Genomic DNA, 23,107 nt, shown 5'->3' on the forward strand with positions numbered 1-23,107 from the left:
GATTTTTTTTTTAATTTTTTGGAATTTTTCCCGAATTTTCGAGAATTCTCGAGAAATCTCAAAAATTATTTTCGGGAAATCCCGCATCTCGAGAATTGAAATTTTCGTTATTTCGGGAAATCCCGATTCTCGAGATTGGGATTTTCTCGGGAAATACCCAACTCTATATGTACCTTTTCTTTAATATTGAATACTTTAATTTAATTACATACATCTACTTCTTTGCATGCCATCCTTCAATTATGTACATTCATACTTGTGAGCATTTTTATAATTGAAAGACATTCCATTCCTCTCGACATACTGAATGTTGTTCTATGTTGACATATGAAAACACATCGTTTAACAGAATACATAAATAACAGTTTAATTACATACATACATACATATAGTATAAATCAGCTACAAATACTTGACAGTGCAAACCCTATACTCAACAACACATATACACCTTTCTGTGCCTGTAAACATTTTCGTTTTTTTTTAGTTTCGCTTCCTTTGCCATTTTTCATTTTTCATTCTCCATTTTTTATACGGCTCTTCTCGCACTTGACAATTTGCGACTTGCAGCTTGCAGTTTGCATCTAACATTTGCATTTCGATGCGGCGTAAAATAGACCATCAATCAAACGATCATCAATCACATATAGCTCGATTGTAACGGTAAATTGTATATAAATGTAAATTTAAAGTAAAATTTAGCTAGCAAACACTTTACATACACACATAACAACTCAATGAAAATGGAAGGAATAACGCAATTTCTAAATTCAATTTCTCCTTACACTCTCTACTCTCTACTCTTTACTCTCTTCTCGCTTGTCTACCTTCTCAATTTTCACTCATCGCAGTTAGCTGTTATCAATTTGCATTCGCCATCGCCGTCTTTACATTATGTTACTTACATACATACATATTACATATAACTGAACTCAAGTCAAGTCAATGCAATGCAATGCAATGTAATGCAATTGAATTTCATAAATTTTGCTTTTGTTTTAATTCACTACTTAATTTTATTAACATAAATATTATATCTACAATTACACGTTATTTTGAATGTAAATATATGTAGGTAAGTATAATGTTGTGTTATTTATTATATTCTATTATAATATACCCTTTTTGCACAATTTCTCCGGTCGACAACTATAAACCTCTAAGTTCCCTTAGACTCCTACACTTACACATACTTATAACTGTTGCTTTCTCATGTTTTCGTTTCTTTTTTCTCTTACTTTTTTCTGTATGTTGTTTTTTTGTATTTTTTGCTTTTGCTTTTACTTTTATTTATTGTTTTATTTTGAGTCGAGCTCCGACATTGTAATTATTTTTTCACTTTTTATTTAAATTTATTTTCTTTTTTTATTTCGTTTTCATTTTCACTATGGTTTTAAAAATTTGCCAACTACGATTCTTGAATTCACAATCATTTTCACATTTGAAACTTTCTACTAATTACTCGTTTTCATTTTTTTTGTTTCATATTATATTATTTAGTTTTGATTTAAAACTATTCTCGGTTATTTAAGTTTCACTTCAATTATTAGAAAATATATTTCTTCCGTTTTTTAATTTTATTTTTTTGTAAATATTATAATTATAATTATAATATAGCATTTAAATTAATTTATTTACTATAGGCTAATTTAGTTACAAAATACAGCATGTCGTTGAACAGCATCTACTGGAACCTCCTTTACTCTTTTGCCTTTGATCTGATAGAGAAAACAAATATTTATTTGTCAGTTTCAAGTTATATAAGAATGTTTTTCAAAAAAACAACTTTAAAACTAAGTAAGTCGATTGATAACATGGGTCAAAAATAATTTTAAGAATAAAGGAAAATCAACCGCCGAAGACGAATCATCCTTCACCAAGAAAATGCGAGCTCTCACACAAGAGAGTTTTTGAACACTCAAAATACTGAATTAACCCTTTGGTGACGAGTGTCGGCATATAGCTGCCCAAGCCGTTTGACCGTTCCGGACGCGTGTCGGCATTTAGCCGCCCAAATTACATAGTTCATAGCTGTAATGCTGAAAACAGTGACCGACGTACGCGGTCACTTACCGCAGCCCCTAACGAGCACAAAACTGAGCAAAACTCATCTCGTAGAGAACAACTGCGTTCTTCTAGTTACATATTTACACAATACATCGGTTTGTGTGTGTATGTGTTTGGCTGTATCTACACAATGCTTACACACTTTTTCACACATCCGCGTTTTCAGTTACAATTTTTCATTGTTTAATAAACTAAAGCCAAAAACCAACAAATGCAAATAGTTCATTTATCTATAATTAACATTAATCAACAGTGTTTTTAAATTATTTTAATAAAAATTATAATTTTTCTAAGTTTATTTTGTAAATGATTGCGAAATGTACAGCTTGGCAACACTGTGTGGTGAGAGAGCAATCAGCTGACATGGTTTTACGGGATTTTTCAAATATTGTGAAATAAAATCTACGATACTACGATACGGAAGGAAAGAATTTTTCATTTACATGGGGTTCTCATTAGTTTGATTCTAACAGCTGACAGGGGACTGCGTTTACGTCGTTCACTGTTTCCAGCATAAGGCTCGCGACGTCTGTCGTTCTGAGCGATAAGATACGCATAGGTATAGTAAAAGAGTCACGTTTTCATTCAAAGACATTAGGCGCCATTAGCGATGAAGTCTTATCTTCCTTATAATGTAAACTTACGATGTGAGACGACGGTAGTCAGAACGAATTTCACTGCCAGAGGAACTATCAGGTTTTTTATATATTTTATCCTATGCATGATGGTTAACCGCTCTCGAGATGATGCTTTAGACGAAAGATGACGGCATTACTTCGTCAAGTAGAAGTGAAATCCGTTTTTGAGTTTATGAAAATGTTTTCTTGTGTTAAACAAAGCCTTAGGTGCTATAACGTTCAACGTTATTTTCTTTACTGAGCACTCCAATACATCTCGTCCTCGGCTCCGTCCCCAAAGGGTTAATAGGTTTTCCACTTTATATTTCTGATTTGACACCTTAACGATTTCTTTTTGTTGCCGAATATTAAAAACAAAATGCGAGGCCAAAACTTGAAGAAACTGTTGAAGCCTTTAAAAAGCTCGTTTTGGAGGTATCCACTTCTGAGTGGCAAAAGTGCTTTGAATCTTAGTTCAAGCGAATGCAGAAATATATAGACTTCCAAAGAGAACATTTTGAAAAATAATAAAGCCATTTTCACTACTATTTTACTGCGTTTTTATTATCGGCTTCATTTTCGACAATTGCGGAAAAACTTTTGTGAACAGCTTTTTAGTTATATTAACCCTTTGGGTACATTAGACGTACCAGATTAAGAGAATCTGATTTCAAATAATAAAATAAAAAAAAAATTGTTTTCTTAGTGATTTAGAACACTTTCAAAATTATGAGCACTTATGCATTTTGGTTAAACAGATATTTTCTGTTCACTTATTTCATTGTTTAGTTTTAATTTTATTTTCATGAATTGCGCGTTGTTGATAAAGAATAAAAATTAGTGAACCATAAGCAAAATCATCAATGAAAAAAAAATTCAAAAGTTGAAGAATTTCTTTCAGCGTGTAAATTAGCGATAAAAACTGCCGCTGATGTGCAAATAGCGCAAGCTGTGGTAAGAATCCTGTCTATACAGGCTGCCAGCATATATCCCACTCCATAGTGCCAAAAACATTATTTGTATTCGTTAACGAAAAAAGTGAGTGTCGAATAGATGAAGTAACTGGCATTAATAAGCATACAGTATGGGCCAAAAGTATTAGGCACCCAATACAAGTAATTTCAAATGTGGGTTCTAAAAAAACTACTGCTGTTTGCAAATTTGTTACTAGTGGTGCTTTCCATTTCAATTCAACCGGGCTATTCGGGTCAGGTTCTTCGATTTCGATGTAACTCAAATATGTTGCTCTCTGGTCAAAATAATGAGACACGTATTTTTTTGTTCGCCCGAAAAAAAATTTTTCAAGATTTATCGGCAATTTTGTTTTTCGGCTCGAAATCGATTTTTTTAATTATATAAGAAAATTTTTTTTTTAATGCTCATAACTTAGTCAAAAATGAACCGATTTTAATAAGTTTGGGTTCAAAATGATCGCCATTACTTACAAGAGCGATTGCATGTAGAAAAAATTGCAAAACGTAGTTGAAAATTGGAAAACAAAAAAGATTCGAAATTTTTTCGAAATTCAATATTTCAAAAAGTGTATTTTTTTTTTTTTAACTTTTTCCAAAGCAAGAGAACACCTCAAACTTCAATTGAGCTGAATGCCCAGTAGCTAAACTGAGTTGTTTTTGAGTAATGAATTTTTGAGTAAAAAACCTGTTTCGCACTTTTTGTTCTTTGCAAAATAAAAAATCTTCTTTTGAATTGAAATGGAAAGCATCTAGTGTATTTAACCTTTGATTACAATAAAAAAATGTATTATGGAAAAGCCATGACCACGAGTATGCCTAAAGACTAAAAAGTTGCATTTTTAAAAATATACCTAAAATATTTTGGCATTTTAAATGGGGTAGGCAATGTGTGAATATAATATTTAGTGCAAAATTATCAAGCGGATATAAATAGTTTATTTTTATCGAAATGCCTAAACAAAACTTTGTTACGACAAAAGAGTGAGAATCCAAGTTTTAAGTGAGGAAGGGAAGTCTCAGGTTGAGATTGTCGAATTGTTGGGTTGTTCGCGGTGCACAGTCGAATGTGCTATAAAGCGATATGCGGAGACAAATTTCCACGATAAATACAATACATTTCACCACAACAAATAAATAATGCAAAAGAACACTTCATTAGTGTACGGGAAGACGCCGAAAACTTATACGCAAGTCATTCGGGTATCTTAAAAAATTCTCTTCTGCCCTTGCAGCTGTACTGTCGGAAGAAATTGGAAAATTCCGTTAGTGCTTGAACAACTAGAAGAAGGTTTCTGGAAGCAGGTTTAAAAGAATGTAAAGCCCGAAGGAAGCCTTGGCTTTCAGAAAAAAATAGAAAAAAACCGTTTAGAAGGGGCTCTCTCCGTACCAATATTTTACGGAGGAAGTTTGGTCGAATATTCTGTGTGCTGATGAATCTAACTTTGAGGGAGGCTTAGTTTACATAATCCGGCTGTATGGCTGCCGATGGTGCCGGCGAAATATTCATTTGCGAGGGTCGCATGGGCGGTTAAAAGTACATAAATATATTTATTAGAAACTGTACTTTTGCCTGCGTAAACGCACATTTTCGGCGACATTTATTTAGATGGAGTTCAATTCCAACAAGATGAAGCTCCTTGTCTCAATGCGCTGGTTTAGTGAAAATAACATTGTTTTGTTACATTGGCCAGTACAGTCTCTACAACTAAGCCCCATACATGTGGTCTATTTTAAAACATAAGATAAAGGAACACAGCATAACATCGCAAACTGCGCTGAAAAATGCTTTAATTCACGAGTAGAGCGCCATAAGTACAGTCGAATGTGCCAAGCTGATACGCCGCATGCCCCAGAGAATTGCTGGATGGACCTATTAAATATGAATGACTTTATCACTAATTCCTTTTATTTGTACTGATTTATTAATAAAAGATCATTACTTCGCTACATTTGGCCAAGGCTGTATATTGGCAGCACATTTGTTTGGAAGCACTTAAGGGGGGAGCCTGCTTTAGAGGCTTAAAAAAATCGATTTTTTTTTGCATAAATGTCTTCCCAAAACTATCCAAGATAGCCCTCAAAATTTCAGGAGCAAATTCAAACTATTTTCGGAGTTTCAGAAGAAATTGTGAGCAAGCTTTGAGCAGGTATACGAGCGGCCGGATCGCTCGAAGTGTTTTTTATTTTTACGATTTTTCCTAATTGGCGGGAAAGATAGGGAAAAACGAAACGAGATAACATTGATTTTATTTGGAATTAAATTCTCTTCTAGTTGAACCTAAAAAACCTTAAGAAAGTTATGATTAACCCACTTTTTAAACAATCTAAAGTGAATTTGTTTTTCCACAAAAATGAGTTTTTTTTTTAATTAGCGAAAAATTGTTGAATTTTTCACATTTTGTTTAATTTTCTTGGTTTAACTAGAAGCTATACTATACTAAAATAATATTTTTTTTGGATTTTTGGTTTCAATTGCGACCTGCATCTTTCCCGCCGCACGGCAAATGCACACTCGAGACGCCTCGGCAAAATGCTTGTACCAGGCATAATATGACATATAATATATTTTAATGAAAAAAATTGAGAAGACTGTTGAAATATATAACAATAAAACCTGAAAGTTTCGATTGAATCGAATATTTCTTTCCTTCCCATAAAATCCAAGAAAAAATCGATTTTTTGAAGCCTCTAAAGCAGGCTCACCCCTTAATGAGTATTAAGAAGACCGCATTCATATATATATAATTGGCGCGTACACCCTTTTTGGGTGCTTGGCCTCCTCCTCCTATTTGTGGTGTGCGTCGTGATGTTGTTCCACAAATTGAGGGACCTACAGTTTCAAGCCGACTCCGAACGGCAGATAATTTTATGAGGAGCTTTTTCATGGCAGAAATACACTCGGAGGTTTGCCATTGCCTGCCGAGGGGCGCCCGCTACTAGAAAAAACTTTTTCTTAATTTTAATCATTCACCGAGATTCGAACCGACGTTCTTTCTGTGAATTCCAAATGGTAGTCACGCACCAACCCATTCGGCTACGGCGGCGGCCTCATACAGGGATCATTTATTGCTTAAACTCGTTACTTGTGATGCTCGTTTTCTGTCAACACCCTTAGTGTTCCCGTTCTTCTCAATGCTTTTTGTTGACTATAGATTAAAAACTAACAATTGCATCCTTCAACAAAGCGGAAGGATCGAAAGTAATGAAACTTGTCTAATATCAGAGAAGAGAGTTGGTGGCATTGAAAATGGTAACTTTACTGTTGCTTTCATATGCAAATATTTCGTCAAGCGAGCAGAGCCGAAACGTAGTCAACAGAGAAATGGCGAATCGAAGGCGCCTAATGTTTTATCTTCAATGCTGTTATCTTCTGAACACGAAAATTGGTGAGAAATTCATCCACAATTATATAATATTTGTTTTTACTACCAAATCAAGAGTTGTAAATCAGTGCTGTCAACATCACTTTAAATGATTCGGATCGTTACTGAACTGGATAGCCGAAGAGTACACGCTAATTATTAGTTTATGAAATTTATTGTTAGCTTATTTTGACATTTAAAAGCTGCCCGCAAAAGCTTACGAGAGACTTTTCATCACTTTTTTGCGTTCATTTTGCCCTTTTGCTCGCTAAAAGTATGTTTCATACAAATTTTAACAGTTCTTGAGGGGGGCTAGAAAACTCTCCGAGATTTGTGGGAATTTTGAAACTTGTGAGGTTGCAGATTTTGTTTACAATTTATACATTCTATAGAGAGGACGCTTTTCATTTCAATTCAACCGGGCTATTCGGGTCATGTTCTTCGATTTCGATGTAACTCAAATATGTTGCTCTCTGGTCAAAATAATGAGAGACGTATTTTTTTGTTCGCCCAAAAAAAAATTTTTTCAAGAGTTATCGGCAATTTTGTTTTTCGGCTCAAAATCAATTTTTTTTAATTATATAAGAAATTTTTTTTTTTAAATGCCCATAACTTAGTCAAAAATGAACCGATTTTAATAATTCTGGGTTCAAAATGATCGTCATTACTTACACGAACGACTTCATGTAGAAACAAAAATTTTGAATGTTGAAAATTTTTATTTAGCAAAAAAGAAAAAAAATTGAAATTTTTTCGAAATTTAATATTTCAAAAAGTGTATTTTTTTTTTTTTTTATAACTTTTTTCAAATTAAGAGGACACTTCGAACTTCAATTGAGCTGAATGCCCAGTAGCTAAAATGACTTGTTTTTGAGTAATTAATTTTTGAGTAAAAAACCTGTTTCGCACTATTTGTTTTTTGGAAAATAAAAAATTTTCAACTACTTGTTTGCAATTGTTTCTACATGAAGTCGTTCGTGTAAGTAATGACGATGAGTTTGAGCCCAGAATCATTAAAATCGGTTCATTTTTGACTAAGTTATGAGCATTTAAAAAAAAAAAGTTCTTATATAATGAAAAAAAATCGATTTTGAGCCGAAGAACAAAATTGCCGATAACTCTTGAAAAAAATTTTTTTCGGGCGAACAAAAAATACGTGTGTCATTATTTTGACCAGAGAGCAACATATTTGAGTTACATCGAAATCGAAGAACATGACCCAAATAGCCCGGTTGAATTGAAATGGAAAGCATCAGAGAACATTTATTTTCTTTTAAGAAATAATTATAATCAACTCACCTTGCGAATTGGGTTCTGGCAAATTATCACGCGGCACTAAATGCATAACAGTCGTTTTGCCCAGCGGAAGTCCCAGTGCGCCTAAGGTTACATTGCAATGTAGAAATCTACCTTGATATATGAGACGTAATATTTCGGCCTTGGAGACGGCTTCGCGTTCCCAATCTGCAATGGCAAATAAGTACAACAAAATTATTATTTTTACTCACACCAAATACTTCAAAAATATTAAACTTAAAATATTACACTTAATATGTACAAATTTCTTATTTGTAACTAATTGTTGTTGTTACCTTAAAATGTAGTGAAATTAATTGCAAAACCTGCGCAAACTTTCCCCGACCCCTTACTCCCTCCCTTGCACAAGCACTTTGATCCTCTTCGCGATTGCAACTTTCTAGCCACCAAACTCGACACACTAAACCTAATGGCAACAATATGTGGCGGCCAATATATGCTGCGACACCCACTTTCGGCAAGTGCATTGTTTGATGATAGAGTGCGGTTGCAAGTACCAGCGGATATACTTATGCAAGTATGTGTGAGCTGTGAAACTTTGCAAGGACCAAGCATACAATAGTGGACCATCATTATTGGTTAGATTGTTGTTGCTTGTTTGTGTTCGTCACGTCGACGCATTAATTTCACTGTTTGGTGTTTAGTGCGGGCAGAAACGAAAGCCACATAGATACGTATTCATAGACCACCTCACACTCACACATTACACCGTGTATACAAAAAAAAAACCGATTTTTTTACAAGTAGCCGAATTTATTACAAAATCAGTGCATATTTTGGAATAAATGTTTTTTATTAATATATAATAATTTTTTCATACATTCACCTTTTGCTTCGATACAGAATTTTACATAATTTTTCTCTTTAGGAATGATTTTAATGACATATCGGATTGAATGACTTTAATTAATTCATCGCCTACTTTTTGTCGCACAAAACCATTTTCGTATTGTAATTTATAAAAAAGTCATAGGTTGTCAAATTTTACTCAAAAAAATGGCGAATAGAGCAAAGAAATTGTTAGAAATTCTCTCACCACTCTTGCCCATACCTTGAATTGACCTAAATACTCGATTAAAATGCGATACACAGTATATTCTGACGAACATCCAATTCTATTTCAATGATTTTACATCCGATTTATTGTTACTAGTCTCGCCGGTAGCTAAAACTGTACCAATACGAGGGGTGCCTTTTATATGTCGGGATCATCGAAAATCACTTTATTGCTTTTAAAATTTTCTCCATGAAGATCTATACACTTTTGCATGCGTTTGAACCAATTGTCGAAGCACTTTTGCCACTCTGAATGAGGTACCTCCAAAACATGCATTCTGAATGCCGCAACCGCTTCTTCAGGTGTCGAAAACCGTTGACCTCTCAGTTTGTTTTTTACGTACGGGAATAAAAAGAAGTCATTCGGTGCCAAGTCAGGATATATGGCGGATGACCCATTAATTCGATGTTTTGGGTGGTCAAAAATGCAGTTGTTTGAGCCGATGTGTGAGAGCTCGCATTGTCCTGGTGAAGAGTGATCCGTCTTTGGTGATTGGTTTTCCTAATTTCTTGGAAGACAACTGGCAAACAAATGGTTGTGTACCACTCAGAATCTACTGTTCTGCGTTGTTCTAGTGGTACGATTGCGACATGTCCAGTTTTTCCGAAAAAACAGGCGACCATTTGCTTGGAAGTGCTTCGTGCGCGAACAACTTTTGTTGGATTTGGCTCATCTTGAAACAGCCATTCAGTCGACTCCTGTTTACTTTCGGGCTCATACGCGTAAATCCGTGATTCATCACCTGTCACGATGTCATAGACGTGTTTCGAAGCCCCGCGATCGTATTTTTTGAGCATTTCCTTCTACCAATCGACATGAGCCTTTTTTTGAGCGATTGACAAATTGTGTGGGATCCAACGCGAACAAATTTTTTTGACAGTCAAATGTTTATGCAATATTGAATGTATGCTGGTCCCACTAATGCCTAAGATTGTCTCAATCTCATGATAGGTCACATGACGATCTTGCAATATCAGTTCGCGCACAGCATCAATGGTTTTCGGAACAACAACTGATTTTGGACGACCTTCACGAAATTCGTCTTGGAGTGAACTACGACCACGATTGAATTCACCATACCATCGATAAACACTGGTCCTTGATGGAGCTTCATCGCCAAAAAATGAATTAAGTTCATCCATGCAATGTTGCTGAGTTAATCCACGTCGAAAGTTGTAAAAAATAATCGCACAAAAATGTTCACGATTTAATTCCATTTTTGGACCGAGATGAATCTTTTAAGTTACTGTAAACAACACAAATAGCGCTGGTATTTCAAAACGTTCTGAGTACGTAAAAGCCATAAAATGTCAAACTTTGCGATACAGCTGTCAGTTGCCAGATTGCAACACCAGGGTTGCCAAATCCCGAAATATAAAAGCCACCCCTCGTTTTAATTCTCACAGTTGTCCTACTACTTTTCCAATTTTAATTGAACAATAAAATATTATAAAATATGTAATTTTTTTCACTCTGGACATTACTGAAGTTATTTACAAGATACCGACTGAAGTTCTCCAGTGGGTCACTCAAAATTGGTGTTGGCCGAAAAAACGGATGGTCGAATTACAACGCAAATGCGGCCAAAATTTGAAAGGGACTTTATTTAAAAAATAAATGTCATAAATGGTTCTACACAAAAATAATAAAGATTGTCCAATCAATTTGAATTTTCGCTGTTTTATTTCAATTTAAAAGCCGATATCTCTAAATTTATCAGCCTTTCGAATTGAATGAGTTGAAAAGGCTTTTTTCTCAAATTCGTATTACATTGAAAATCCAACCGTTTAAAAAGTTCGCGGCTAAGAAGAACAGTTCGTTCATTATCGTTTACTTTTTTACTTAAGAGGAAAAATTTTAATATTTCACAAAGGAGTCTTCGATATGCTATGCTAAACATTTTGTGCGGAAAGCTTCAAAACCAGCTTAGAGAATTTACTTGACTCTTCTTTATGTAAATCGGTTTTTATTAAGGTTCTTAATTTAGTTGCTTAATTTTTACTTGACATGGAATTGTTCATTATCTACATCTTATATTTTTTCAGGTTTGTAAGGTACTTTACGATCTGCAGTACGATATAAAATAAATAAATAAAAATTAAAAAACAAAAACATTTAGGTTTGTTTTGGAATAGTTAGTTTTTTTTTTTGAATAGTTAGTTTGTTTTGGAATAGAGGGTGTATATTTTATCCAGAGGCCATGCATTCACTCTTGCCCTCGCTCTCATACAGCGCCACATACAAACGCAATTATTTTGTAAAAAGAACTCACATACACACGCACAATGATATATATGCCGATATGAGACTAAATAGTACAGCGCACGGTGGGACAGTGACTTGAAAAACACTAAAATTTAATTATTTCCTCTAAAAAATAGAGTTCTGAAATTATGGATGGCACTTTATGACTTTCGATGCTTCCCGACTATCGTGAAGCCAATCACTAGCATCTGCATTGCATCTGTTAATACTCTAATATTCATCATTAGATCGTGGGATATTCATCATTACCTCTTTTCGGTCGCTCCATACCAAAGAGCCGATCACGGTTCGTGCTATTTTTTTTTGCGATCTGGTAAAATATTTTCATGCCCACATTATACGGCCTGACTCACGATTCAGTCTTTTCATAGGGTTATAGCAGTTTGATCTCGCTATGAAAACAAAAAATTGTTTAGAGGTTGATTGTGAACGGAACCGGATCGGAGCGAATATTGACTGTAACAGATAGTATGAATGCAGATATGTGGCCAACATTAGATCGTTAAGCGGCTCTCAACGATTTTGAAGGAATCAGCTGATTTGCTTACAGTTGTGACGGCGGTTTGTTTACGCAATTTCAACACTGTCAATACCTATGTTGTTTCGCTGTGACGGAACAACGACTGATTGGACGAGTGATTGCTGCCGATTCTGATGGTAATGTTGCATCGAATGCCAAACCTAGTAATCTATCAACCTTGGCTTCTTACCTGATAATATTGCATTGATCGAGAGCGAACCGCGATAGGACCTTAGGTTAGGTTATGGTGGTAGTCGGTCTGTACGATCAACTGACTCAGACCCTACAAGTTCGTTGTGATACCACTATGCGACACGGAAACCTTATTTATTTTTCTTCGTGGAATCATTTTGTGGCTCTTATAAAGCGCAGGATTGGTCTCATCCATACGCCAGACTGTTCCGTAAGAAAATTGGAAAAAAATTTACCTAGAAGATTGCTCTGATTTTAGCTAAGGCTGGTCAATTAAGTTTTCTGTTTCTTCCTCTTCCTAACAATATTCATGGAAGAAAACTCCTAGTCTCAAAGAATGCCTGCCAAATAGCCTTGTCCGGTTATAGGCGCTTCGACCTTCGAGATATCAACTCTTGCGATGCTAACCAGTTCCTTTGGTTTTTTTCTTGTTTATTTGCGGCTAGCCGCGCTGTTAGGCATGTTCCGGCATCTTTCCATGCGCTATTGGTCTCTTGTTATTATCTAATGTTATTCTTAGTTATTAACTGGCTCGTGGTCATAGGTATGCCAATGGTACTTCTATCACTGAGCACTTTTCCTTTTCCCAAATCTCACACCTTTCAAGTTGTGAACCGTTTGCGTTTGTGGTTAATTGTTTCATCCTGTGGATAACTTTTCTTATCTCAAGATTTAGATATAAATTGATGCATGTGGAAGGCTCGTGATCTGTTCAACTTCAGGTACCTTCAAACACTGACCATCCAATATTATACCGGCGATTTTATCAACCATTTCTGGGATGGTGATCTCAGGCCGTCAAAGACCAGAAAGTTCTGCGTCGCTGGTGCTGGTTGAGCAGAGAGTTCCATTCGATGGAATTTTTTTGGTTTTTGTTTGGTTTGTGTGATGACAAAGAATATTCCTTAATCAGTACACAAAATTATTATATATTTTTTTTTAATTCTCTCTCGAAGGCGTTTACTCTAAATAGCTGTCACAACAATGCTATTTGAGAGATTCTAGCATTCCCCATGTAGCAGCCTGCAAGAGCTGTGGGTGTAATGGAGGAGGTTGATGGGATTTAGATTGGCGCACCGCCTCAGGCTGTCGTAGAAGGGAGCACCCAGTGACCTTAATCGTTTAGCTTCCAAGCCTAGACATTTACAGAGAAAGTGCTCAACAGTCTCCTTCTCTGAAAGGTCCCCACAGCTTCTGCAATGGGAGTTAAATGGTAAGCTTAGCTTTGCCGCGCACACAGCTAAGAGATTGGAAATTGAATGGCGCCCCCAGGACTTTCTGAGTCCTCCGTTTACTGTACTGGGGCCACAGGGTTTTCGAAATAGCACACGAAGAAATGGAGCTCCATTTTTCTGCGTTTTCCTAAGAAATAAGTTGTGCAATTCCCCTATAACCACAGTTAGGAGGATGCCGATGACTGGGTAGAAGGTCTCCGAGACCAACTCAGTCAGAAAATTAGGTATGTGAATATTTTGCAGGGTCTTATAAAACGCATACCTCGATTTTCCCATAAATACCAACTTCGCACCATCGTGCAGGGGTGAAACCTCGTGCTCGTACCACTGTTCTGTTGTTAATGTTGCAATCATTGTTGCTATTGTTGTTGTTCCTACCACCACCGCACGGCAGCGAGGTGTTGCCTGCGAGAGGACGTGAGTTCGTTTGTTTGCTAGTAGTAAATAAATCAGGATAAGTTAGCGACAAATGCAGCGCCTTCATTAGCAAACGACAAATGAATATTAAATAGTCTCTACGCACTAGGCGGCGAATATCAGTCGCCCCAATTCGCAAAACAGTGCCGTTGGCCTTAGCACGGCGCCTGCCTGCATATCTGCATATGGAAACATACACATTCGCCCAAGTTGCCCCACTGCGGGTAACAAGCAAACGCAAGCAGCAACAGCAGTAGCTGTAATTGACATTTATTCGAGCTTATTTACAAGAGCAATGGCAAGGAGGGTGTCGGAAAGGGATAAACGGCAGGAAGCGACTACAAATAAGTATACATCTACGCATTTGTGTGCATGTGCATGTGTTTAGCCAGGCGAGTGACCCACACAGAGTACGCTGTTGGTGGTCAAAGCAATGCAACACCACGATTCGTAATATAGATACCACACCTTGATTAAAAAGTTCCCGGAATATATTCAGAAAATTCAAAATACAAGTGTATTGCTCAAAAGTGATATTATCGCCATCAAAGTACTCCCCATAAACTGCTACGCACTTATGCCAGTGTTTGATCCAGCTCTCGAAACATTTCTGGAATTCTATTCAGGGTAGCCATCAGAGCCGCCTTCGATTTTTCCATTACTTCCTTGCGGCTCTTTCGGTTATTAAAAGGCGTTCCGCGTAGTGGCTTTTGTACTCGATTAAACAGAAATACAAACCCAGGGAGCCATATGAGGTTTATTCGTTGGCTGTTGGATGGTTTTGTTTCGTTCTTCGTCAAAAATTAACGGGTACTGATTTCACTGTGCGACGGTGCATTATCATGATGCAAATTTCACGAGTTGTTTTCCCACAAATCCTTTCTCTTTTGGCGATTTGCTTCACGTAAACGCTCATAACGCCCAAATAATGGCGAAAACTCGTAGTGTACAAAACCGTTGTAATTTAGAAAAATCCTATGCAGCGCCTTCTTTTTTGACTGAAAATGACGTACTTTTTTGGTCTTGGTTCACACGGAGCTCTCCACTCACTCGCCTGATGAGAGGATTGCGTGTCGTCGGTTAGTTGGTTTAAGTGGTGATTCACTAAGAATCCAATTAGCCCTTCCGCACAATTTAGTTGTCACATCCTCGCTACCAACAAGTTTTACCGGTTATTAGACCCGACTATTTCCAGTCCGCGCGATTGAGAAACTTTACAAGGTTGTTTATGTCTGTACCAGCCAGTTCTGTGAGCTTATCCAAAACTGGTTTGCCAAGGTTTAAAAAAATCGCCTTCCATAGGGAAGGGCCTACACAGAGGAAGTGGAGGATAGTTTCCTTTTTCTCCGGTTGATTACAACAATGACAGTCATACTTATCACAGCCGTACTCATAAACTCACATTTTGGCTCGAGTGTTCGGTGGAAATCAAGTCTTTACCGATATCAACGCGGTCCCGCTTTTGTGTGAAATTCCAGCCCTTTGAGACCAACTATGCAGAAACACAACACAAACCCGAATTATTAACTACAATGTCGTGAACAGATCTATAAACAATATTCAAGTCATCTGCGAGCTCTCTGATGGTTAATTTGCGGTTATTGATCAACTTTTCTTTCACTTTATTGAAATTGAAATGAAATTTGAAAAGTTCGAGTTAAGGAGCACCAGGAGATTTGGTGGCTCCTAAAACACTCAGGCTAAAAAGCCCATTGCAGTTAAAGCTCTGGAAAGAGGGTAGACAGTCAAGGAGGGAAGGAGAAAAGTATCAGAGAAAGAGATAGCAAAGAATAGAGACAGAGATAGAGATAGTTAGTCCTATGAGAATTTTCCAGATTCTTTGGCAAATCTAAAAATATCATTCAGTTTGAGCGAACGAATTTTATTTATTCTCATGACATCGGAAGCCAAAATTCGTAGCCTTGCTTTAGCAAAGGCAGGACACTCACAGAGAAAGTGCTCAGTGCTATCCGCCTCCTCCAAGCAAGGCAGACACATTGGGTCCTCAATGAGTGGATGGTCATATGCTGACCCCATGGGTTGTGTCCTGTAATGATACCGACCATCAACCGAACGTCTATTCTTTCAAGTTTTAGTAGAAAGTTTGACAGTTTTCTGTTCGGACTTCTCACAAAACATTTTGACGTTCTGCAGCGTTTCAGACCGGACCATCGCTCTTTATGTAGATTGCCTACATAATCGCTGATCCAATTCATGATTCCTGCGGAACTGATTCCGATTATTGGTTCTGGCCCTTGTGGGGGAACCGCTGATCCACTTCATTGAAGTTTTCGATGTCGACGGCCTGCCTCTATGTTCGTCATACTCGATGGACTCACGATGTCTTCTGAAGCGTTCATCCCTTTCGTAAGCGGTCGTTTTCTTTTTGTTAGAGAATCATTACCGAAATAGCTTCTCAACATTTCAGAGGTTTTCGTACCCTGAACCCATTTTTGACGCAAAGAAATAGTTGTTGCAAACTCAAGTCCATTTTTAAAACTGTAAAAAATCGAAAATACGCGCGAGATAGATTTAATCAAGGCGACGTAATTTTCAGAAATATCAAGCAATGGCGATCAAATTTTGTTAGGAATTTTAATCACAGATGTGGCAACCTAACATAAAAAACAGAACTCAAATCATTTGATTTACCATACAGCGTCACTTGGCGTTTGTTCCGGGAACTTTTTGATCATGATGGTATGCGTGTGTGCATCCTTATGTAGGTATGTATGTGTATTTATAAACGTATTAGTGTGGCCGATGGGAGTTTCACGCACTGAGCTTCGCCCGCGGTTGGTCAATTTAACACCGATGAATTGTAATGGGGAGTTGGGTGGATGTAACCTCTATTGCCTGAACATTAAGTGGGCTGTCAGACTTTAAATCTTAACAGCAACAAATGTATGTGAAAGTAAATTGACATTTTTTTAATACGCAACTGCTGTCGGAATACTAATTTCGTGTGGATACAATGCATATCCGCATATATATATGTATGTATGTACAACCAACGGCTTCAAGACGGACGTAGGAGTAGACGATTTTGACTCGGTACTAGTCTACTTCTTCTACAAAAAGATCATGAATTGTGCCCGTTAACTAAAATCAAAGCTATAATTGAGCTCCTCGCCTATTTTGCACTAATTTGAAACCAGTCACCCATTGCATGTCACATTTTACAGAATAAGTCAGTTTCTATATGAAATGACAGGAGGTACTTCGTTTTGTCCGTTCGCTTTGCTCCTTTATCCAGTTTGAAAATGGCAGAACTAACAGCGCGGCGGATGGTGAAAATATCATCGGCATACGCCAACAATTGTACACCCTTATAAAAAATTGTACCTGAGCGATTAAGCTCTGCAGCTCGCATGATCCTTTCCACCATCAGATTATAGAAGTCACACCACAGAGAGGCACCCTGTCTGAAACCTTGTTTCGTACCAAACCGCTCGGAGAGGTCCTTCCCAATTCTGATGGTACTGCTGGTATTGAGCAACGTCATCTTACATAGCCGTATTAATTTTGTGGGGATTCCAAATTCAGATATCGCGGCATATAGGTAACTCCTTTTTGGTATTGTCGAATGCAGCTTTGAAGTCGATGAAAAGATCGGTCGATTCTCCTTTTATGGATCTTTTCCAATACTTGGCGTATTGTGAATATTTGGTCGATGGTAGACTTTCCAGGTCTAAAGCCATACTGATAAGGTCCAATCAGTTGGTTGATGGTGGACTTCAGCCTTTCCCACAATACGCTCGCTAGAACCTTATAGGCGATATTTAGAAGACTAATCCCGCTGTAACTGGCACAGATTGCAGGATCACCCTTCTTATGGATTGGGCAGAGCACAACTTAAATTCCAATCGGCGGGCATGCTTTCCTCCATATTTTGCATAGGAGCTGATGCACGCACCTTATCACTTGCTCGCCGCCATGTTTGAGTAGCTCAGCCGGCAGTCCGTGAGCTTTTAGCCGCTTTATCGCTATTCTGATATCGCCATGGTCGGGTAGCGGAACGACAGTTCCGTCGTCAACGTTTGGGGTATCGGGATCTTCACATTCTTTGTGAAAAGCGTAGCTGTCACTATTTAGTAGGTTCGAGAAGTGTTCCATCCATAATTTAAGAATGCTCTGGATGTCAGTCACCAGATCGCCGTCTTTGTTCTTACAGGGAAACGCCTCGGTCTTAAAACCTTCTGTAAGCCGCCGAACTTTCTGGTAGAATTTTCGGGCGTTGTTCCTATTGGCCAGCATCTCAAGCTCCTCGCACTCACATATTTCGGCCCCTCGTTTTTTCTGTCTAATAATACGTTTCTCTTCCTTTTTCAGCTCCCGGTAGCGATCCCACATGGCTCGCATTGCGCCCGATCGCAGCGTGGTTCTATAGGAGTCATCCTTTCTTTCTGCGGCAGCATGACATTCCTCAAATCGTTCCAACTGTTTTTTCGGGCTCGCCGGAACCCGATTTCTTCTCCGGCGGCGGTACGTAGAGAACGAGAAATGTTGCTCCATTGCTCGTGCATGCCGGTTTGTTGGGCAGTACTCTTAAAGAGTAGGAGTGAGAGTCGAGTGGAGAATCTTCTAGCTGTCTGTTGTGATTGCAGCTTTTCGATGTCGAACATTCTTTGCGTCTTTTTTGGTGCGCAGAGGCGTGTGCGCAGTTTGGCTGCAACAAGGTAATGATCCGAGTCGATGTTGGGTCCTCGGATCGTATTTACGTACATCTAATACACTAGAAGTGTGTCTTCCATCTATCACAACATGATCGATCTGGTTTCGTGTTTTTCGATCAGGAGACAGCCAGGTGGCTTGGTGAATCTTTTTATGCTGGAATCTGGTGCTACAGACTACCATGTTTCGGGCCCCGGCGAAGTCGATCAGCCTCTGTCCGTTGTCGGATGTTTCGTTGTGCAGGCTGAATTTTCCGACTGTGGGACCAAAAATTCCCTCCTTGCCCACCCTGGCGTTGAAGTCGCCAAGCACGATTTTTATGTCATGGCGGGGGCAGCGCTCATAGGAACGTTCCAGGCGCTCATAGAAGGAATCTTTGGTCGCATCGTCCTTCTTTTCCGTCGGGGCGTGGGCGCAAATTAGCGATATGTTAAAAAAACGGGCTTTGATGCGGATTGTTGCGAGACGCTCGTCCACCGGAGTGAGCGACAGTTCTTGCCTTGCCCCGTCCATCGCATCTCTTGGATGGCAGTGATGTCAGCCTTTACTCTCACAGGGACATCAACCAGCCGGGCAGAGGCACCTTCCCCATTAAGGGACCGGACATTCCAGGTGCATGCCCTCAAATCATAGTCCTTAGCTCGTTTGCAGGGGTCGTCATCAGTGTTGGAAGTTCTCATCCGAGGCTTTGTGTATGTTTTCATTGGGGGAAGTTTTTAAGTGGCGGGTCCCAAACCCAGCGCATAACCAGCTATCCTGGAATGTTTCGCCTTCTCACTTTAGCTCACTCCCGAACGGGTGTTCGGAAGCAACCCAGAGGATACTTAGGCTAATCCCGGGAGTTGTGAGCTACTTGAACCATAGGCAGAAGAATCGTCCGGGCCACTCCCAAGTGAATGGCGATCAGTAACTTTCCCCACACATGGAACCATCCATTAAAATGTACATTTCAGTTATATTTGAATTTTTGTGTGTATCAAGAAAAGAAAAGAGAAAACAAAAATGAAATTCAACATAGCTCAGAGTTACATTAGTCAGGATGACCCCTAGGATGCACTATGGGAAATCTTTTCTTGCATAAGTACAAGCACAGCAGTTGTTACGTGAGCAGCCTACCGTTTAAGGTGCTTAATAAATACAAGGTGGTGCAAAATTAATCACCCGGTGAACTAGACAGCAACAGAATACAAACAAATAAGCAATGAAGCGCGTAAAGGACATAGAAAATAGTTTAATCACTGAAGACAATTTTTATATGCTTAGTAAAGAAGTTATTCAAAGACAAAATTAATTAATTATGCGCCACCTTGTACTTCTAAGGCGAAACACACTAAGGTCCCACCGTGCTTATTCATCAGAGCCCCTTTGAGCTAATATCCACATCCACATTGGAAAAAATACGATAATCTGTCACCTTGGCAAAAACTCACTTTATTTACAAGTTACTTAACTCAACACTCTAAAACACAGTGATTAACTCATACAATCATAGTTGCACAAGTTTTCAAAAAAATTGTTTACGGTTTTGCAATAAAAACCGCATATTAATTGAGGAAAATATCGATTAGAAAACAATCACAACCGCAATTATTTTATTAGATAATTTTTTTTTCACCGGAAAGAGTCAACTTTAGTTCTATGAAATCATAACGGCATATTTTCAATGCACACATTTCAAGTTCACATTCTCGGTAAATATTTAAATAAATATATAGCCATAAGTACCTGAGGTTATATGAAAGAAGAGCTTAAGTCGAGTTAAGGAGCAAATGAGCTTAGTTGCATTCAAGCGATGTCGATGGTCGTTCGTGTACGGCCCGTTTTTTATGAAACTACTTGCCGATGCATGTTTCATACCATTTGTTTATGATAAAATATTATTAAAACAAAAAATTTTGAAAAAATCTCCTCAGATATGTTATTTAAAGCTTAGAAGATACCTTTTGATTTTTTTCTAATTTTCTGTTGGCGTTTTGTAGTAGAAATAAGCGCCGACCCATCAACATGGGATTAAGGTGCCAAATGGAACGACATGGGATTAGGGTTATTTTTCAATTATTCCCATGTCATTAATAGGAATAGATAACTACTTTTCATCTAAAAAGTTTTTTTCCAGAATAAGTTTTAATAAATATCAGCTATAAAAGTAAATTAAAAAAATTGTAAAACTGTCATTTTGCACGTAAGCAGTTCTTCTATATGACCACAAATATGTTTATTTTGTAGTAAAAAAGAAAGCAACAGTTAAAAAAAATTACCTTTGCATTTGTTTACAATTTTTCCGTAACTTTTGTTGCGCACAAGTTGAACGAGTATGCGATTGAATCGGCAGTACCCGCCCGTAACAGCAGCCACGCAAACAGTTGTACGAGTAGCAACAACGAAAAACAAAAAAACAACGAAAAAAAACAATTGCATAAAAGCAATTTCAACTGAAGTAACAACGTAATGCAGTTATTATACACATAAATGCAGCGGGTATAGGGGGTTTCACACCGAACTCGTTAAAGTTTTATTTGGTATTTGCTAACTCGGTAAACTTTTTTAAGTGCGAATGCCAATCATTCATAGGTAAATATAGGTGAGTCTTTTAAATCAGCTGATTTTGTATTTACCGAAGGAAAAATTGTGCTTTTCTGGTGTTTCATTTAAAATTAAAAAGATTAAAATGAAGTAGGAAACTTGCTAAGAGCATTTATTACTATTATTCATAGGGGACTAGCTGTACCCGGCGCGCGTTGCTACGCCAACAACTAAAATAAATTTAAGAAAAATAACTTTAAAGAAAAATCAGTACACAAACATTCAAATCATTCTAAACCATTTTATTGATTTTGTTTATTTCGAAAAAACTGTGACATTACAAAGTTTAGTTCGATGTTTATTGAAGTGATGTGGGATACACCATATTTCTTGTTTTTCCATCTGGTGCATAGACGAATAAATCAGAAGGTTTTCTGACACGTGAGCAAGCCACATAGAGCTGTCCATGTGAGAAGCATGGATTCTCTAAATTTAATGATTGTCCTCGTGCTTTGTTAATAGTCATTGCGAAAGCGAGTCGCACTGGGAACTGTAAACGTTTGAATTCGAATGGCATATCTGTCGGGATCATTGGGATACGTGGCAACAGTACGTCTTCACCTTTGAATTTTGCAGCCAAAATTGTTGCCTCTATAACATTGTTCACCATTTTCTTGACTGAGAGTCTGGTTCCGTTGCAAAGTCGTGGTGGATTTATGTTTCGAAGAAGAACGTAAGAACGTGCGGCGGCATGCCTAGAAAATCAAGCGAAATCAAGAATTCAGTTGGATAGTTGACAACCTCGTCTTGATTCTCCACAGTATCGATGGACTTATATGTTGTCGTTTCACTGGGTATTCTATGCTGAATGGTGAAGTTGATGGTATTGACTTCGATATTTTTGGGTGCTAATTTAGCACGCGTACTGAGCCACTGATAGTTTTTGTAGTTTTGTGCAATGTTTGGGAAAATTTTTTGCACTAATTCCTCGATGCTTTCTGTGATCTTACAGAAGTTTGATGGCAGGGTGATACATTGTGTAGATTCATCAACTTCCATTCGCCCATTTGCAATATCCAATAATTCTTTTGCAAAATTTCCAGCCGATGCATCCCGTTGTAGTTGTACACGCATTAGTTTTCAAAGTCAATTTCTGTAATTGACGCCATAGAACTGATGATTTAAGACATGCATTAAGATCATCAGCGGGTGTTGAACGTGGTATAATGGGCAGTGTTTGTCGAAAGACAATAAAATGAGTGCGCCACCGAAGATCCGTCTGTTTCCTCTCAAATCTCGCAGTGTACGATCAAGCGCTTGCAATGCTTTCTTGTGAGACATTGCACATTCACACATCTATGTACATGTCATATTCGTTTCCTCTGTGCAAAAATACATGGGCATACTAATTTTTATGACAATCGGTTGAACGGGGCAGAAGTTGCTACTCTGCAGCGCCACCAGGTGGCGAGTGGCATCAATGAGCATATTCTACAAACCTTCTCCGTGGAAAAATACATATATATACCAATTTCTATAATAAACGGTCCAGTAGTTTTTGAGCTCATCGATGACATACAGACAAACAGTCATTTTCATGTATAAAGATATATAACGGGCGATCAATTAAGAGGAGTTTTTTTCATTTGCGTTTTTTTTACAGATCGCGCGCGAGTTGTGGCAAACTGTCATCGTGGATTTGTTGAACAGCGTTTGGCATTTCATCATGGAAAGACTCACACCGCAACAACGTCTACAAATTGTTCAACTGTATTATGAAAATCAGCGTTTTGTGACAAATGTTTTTCGTGCGCTTAGACCGCATTATGGTCAACATAATCGGCCTGCCTTAAACACTATTCGACATACCATCAACAAATTTGAATC

At 37.8% G+C, this 23,107-nt stretch overlaps 1 protein-coding gene across 1 annotated transcript in view; it reads right to left on the reverse strand.

The window, feature by feature from the left end:
- Nucleotides 1–341: 341 nt before the first annotated feature.
- LOC129238072 (ubiquitin-like protein 3) overlaps nucleotides 342–23,107 on the reverse strand; it is an 83,137-nt gene continuing 60,371 nt past the window's right edge. Inside the window, exons 4-5 of the mRNA XM_054873111.1 lie at nucleotides 8,320–8,484; nucleotides 342–1,718 (exon numbers count right to left, since the gene is read on the reverse strand). Of these exons, the coding sequence (XP_054729086.1) occupies nucleotides 1,654–1,718; nucleotides 8,320–8,484 (230 nt within the window). The 3' untranslated portion in view covers nucleotides 342–1,653. The remainder of the gene's footprint in view (nucleotides 1,719–8,319; nucleotides 8,485–23,107) is intronic.

Source organism: Anastrepha obliqua, chromosome 2 (assembly GCF_027943255.1).
Source record: "Anastrepha obliqua isolate idAnaObli1 chromosome 2, idAnaObli1_1.0, whole genome shotgun sequence".
Classification (NCBI taxonomy): Eukaryota; Metazoa; Arthropoda; class Insecta; order Diptera; family Tephritidae; genus Anastrepha; species Anastrepha obliqua.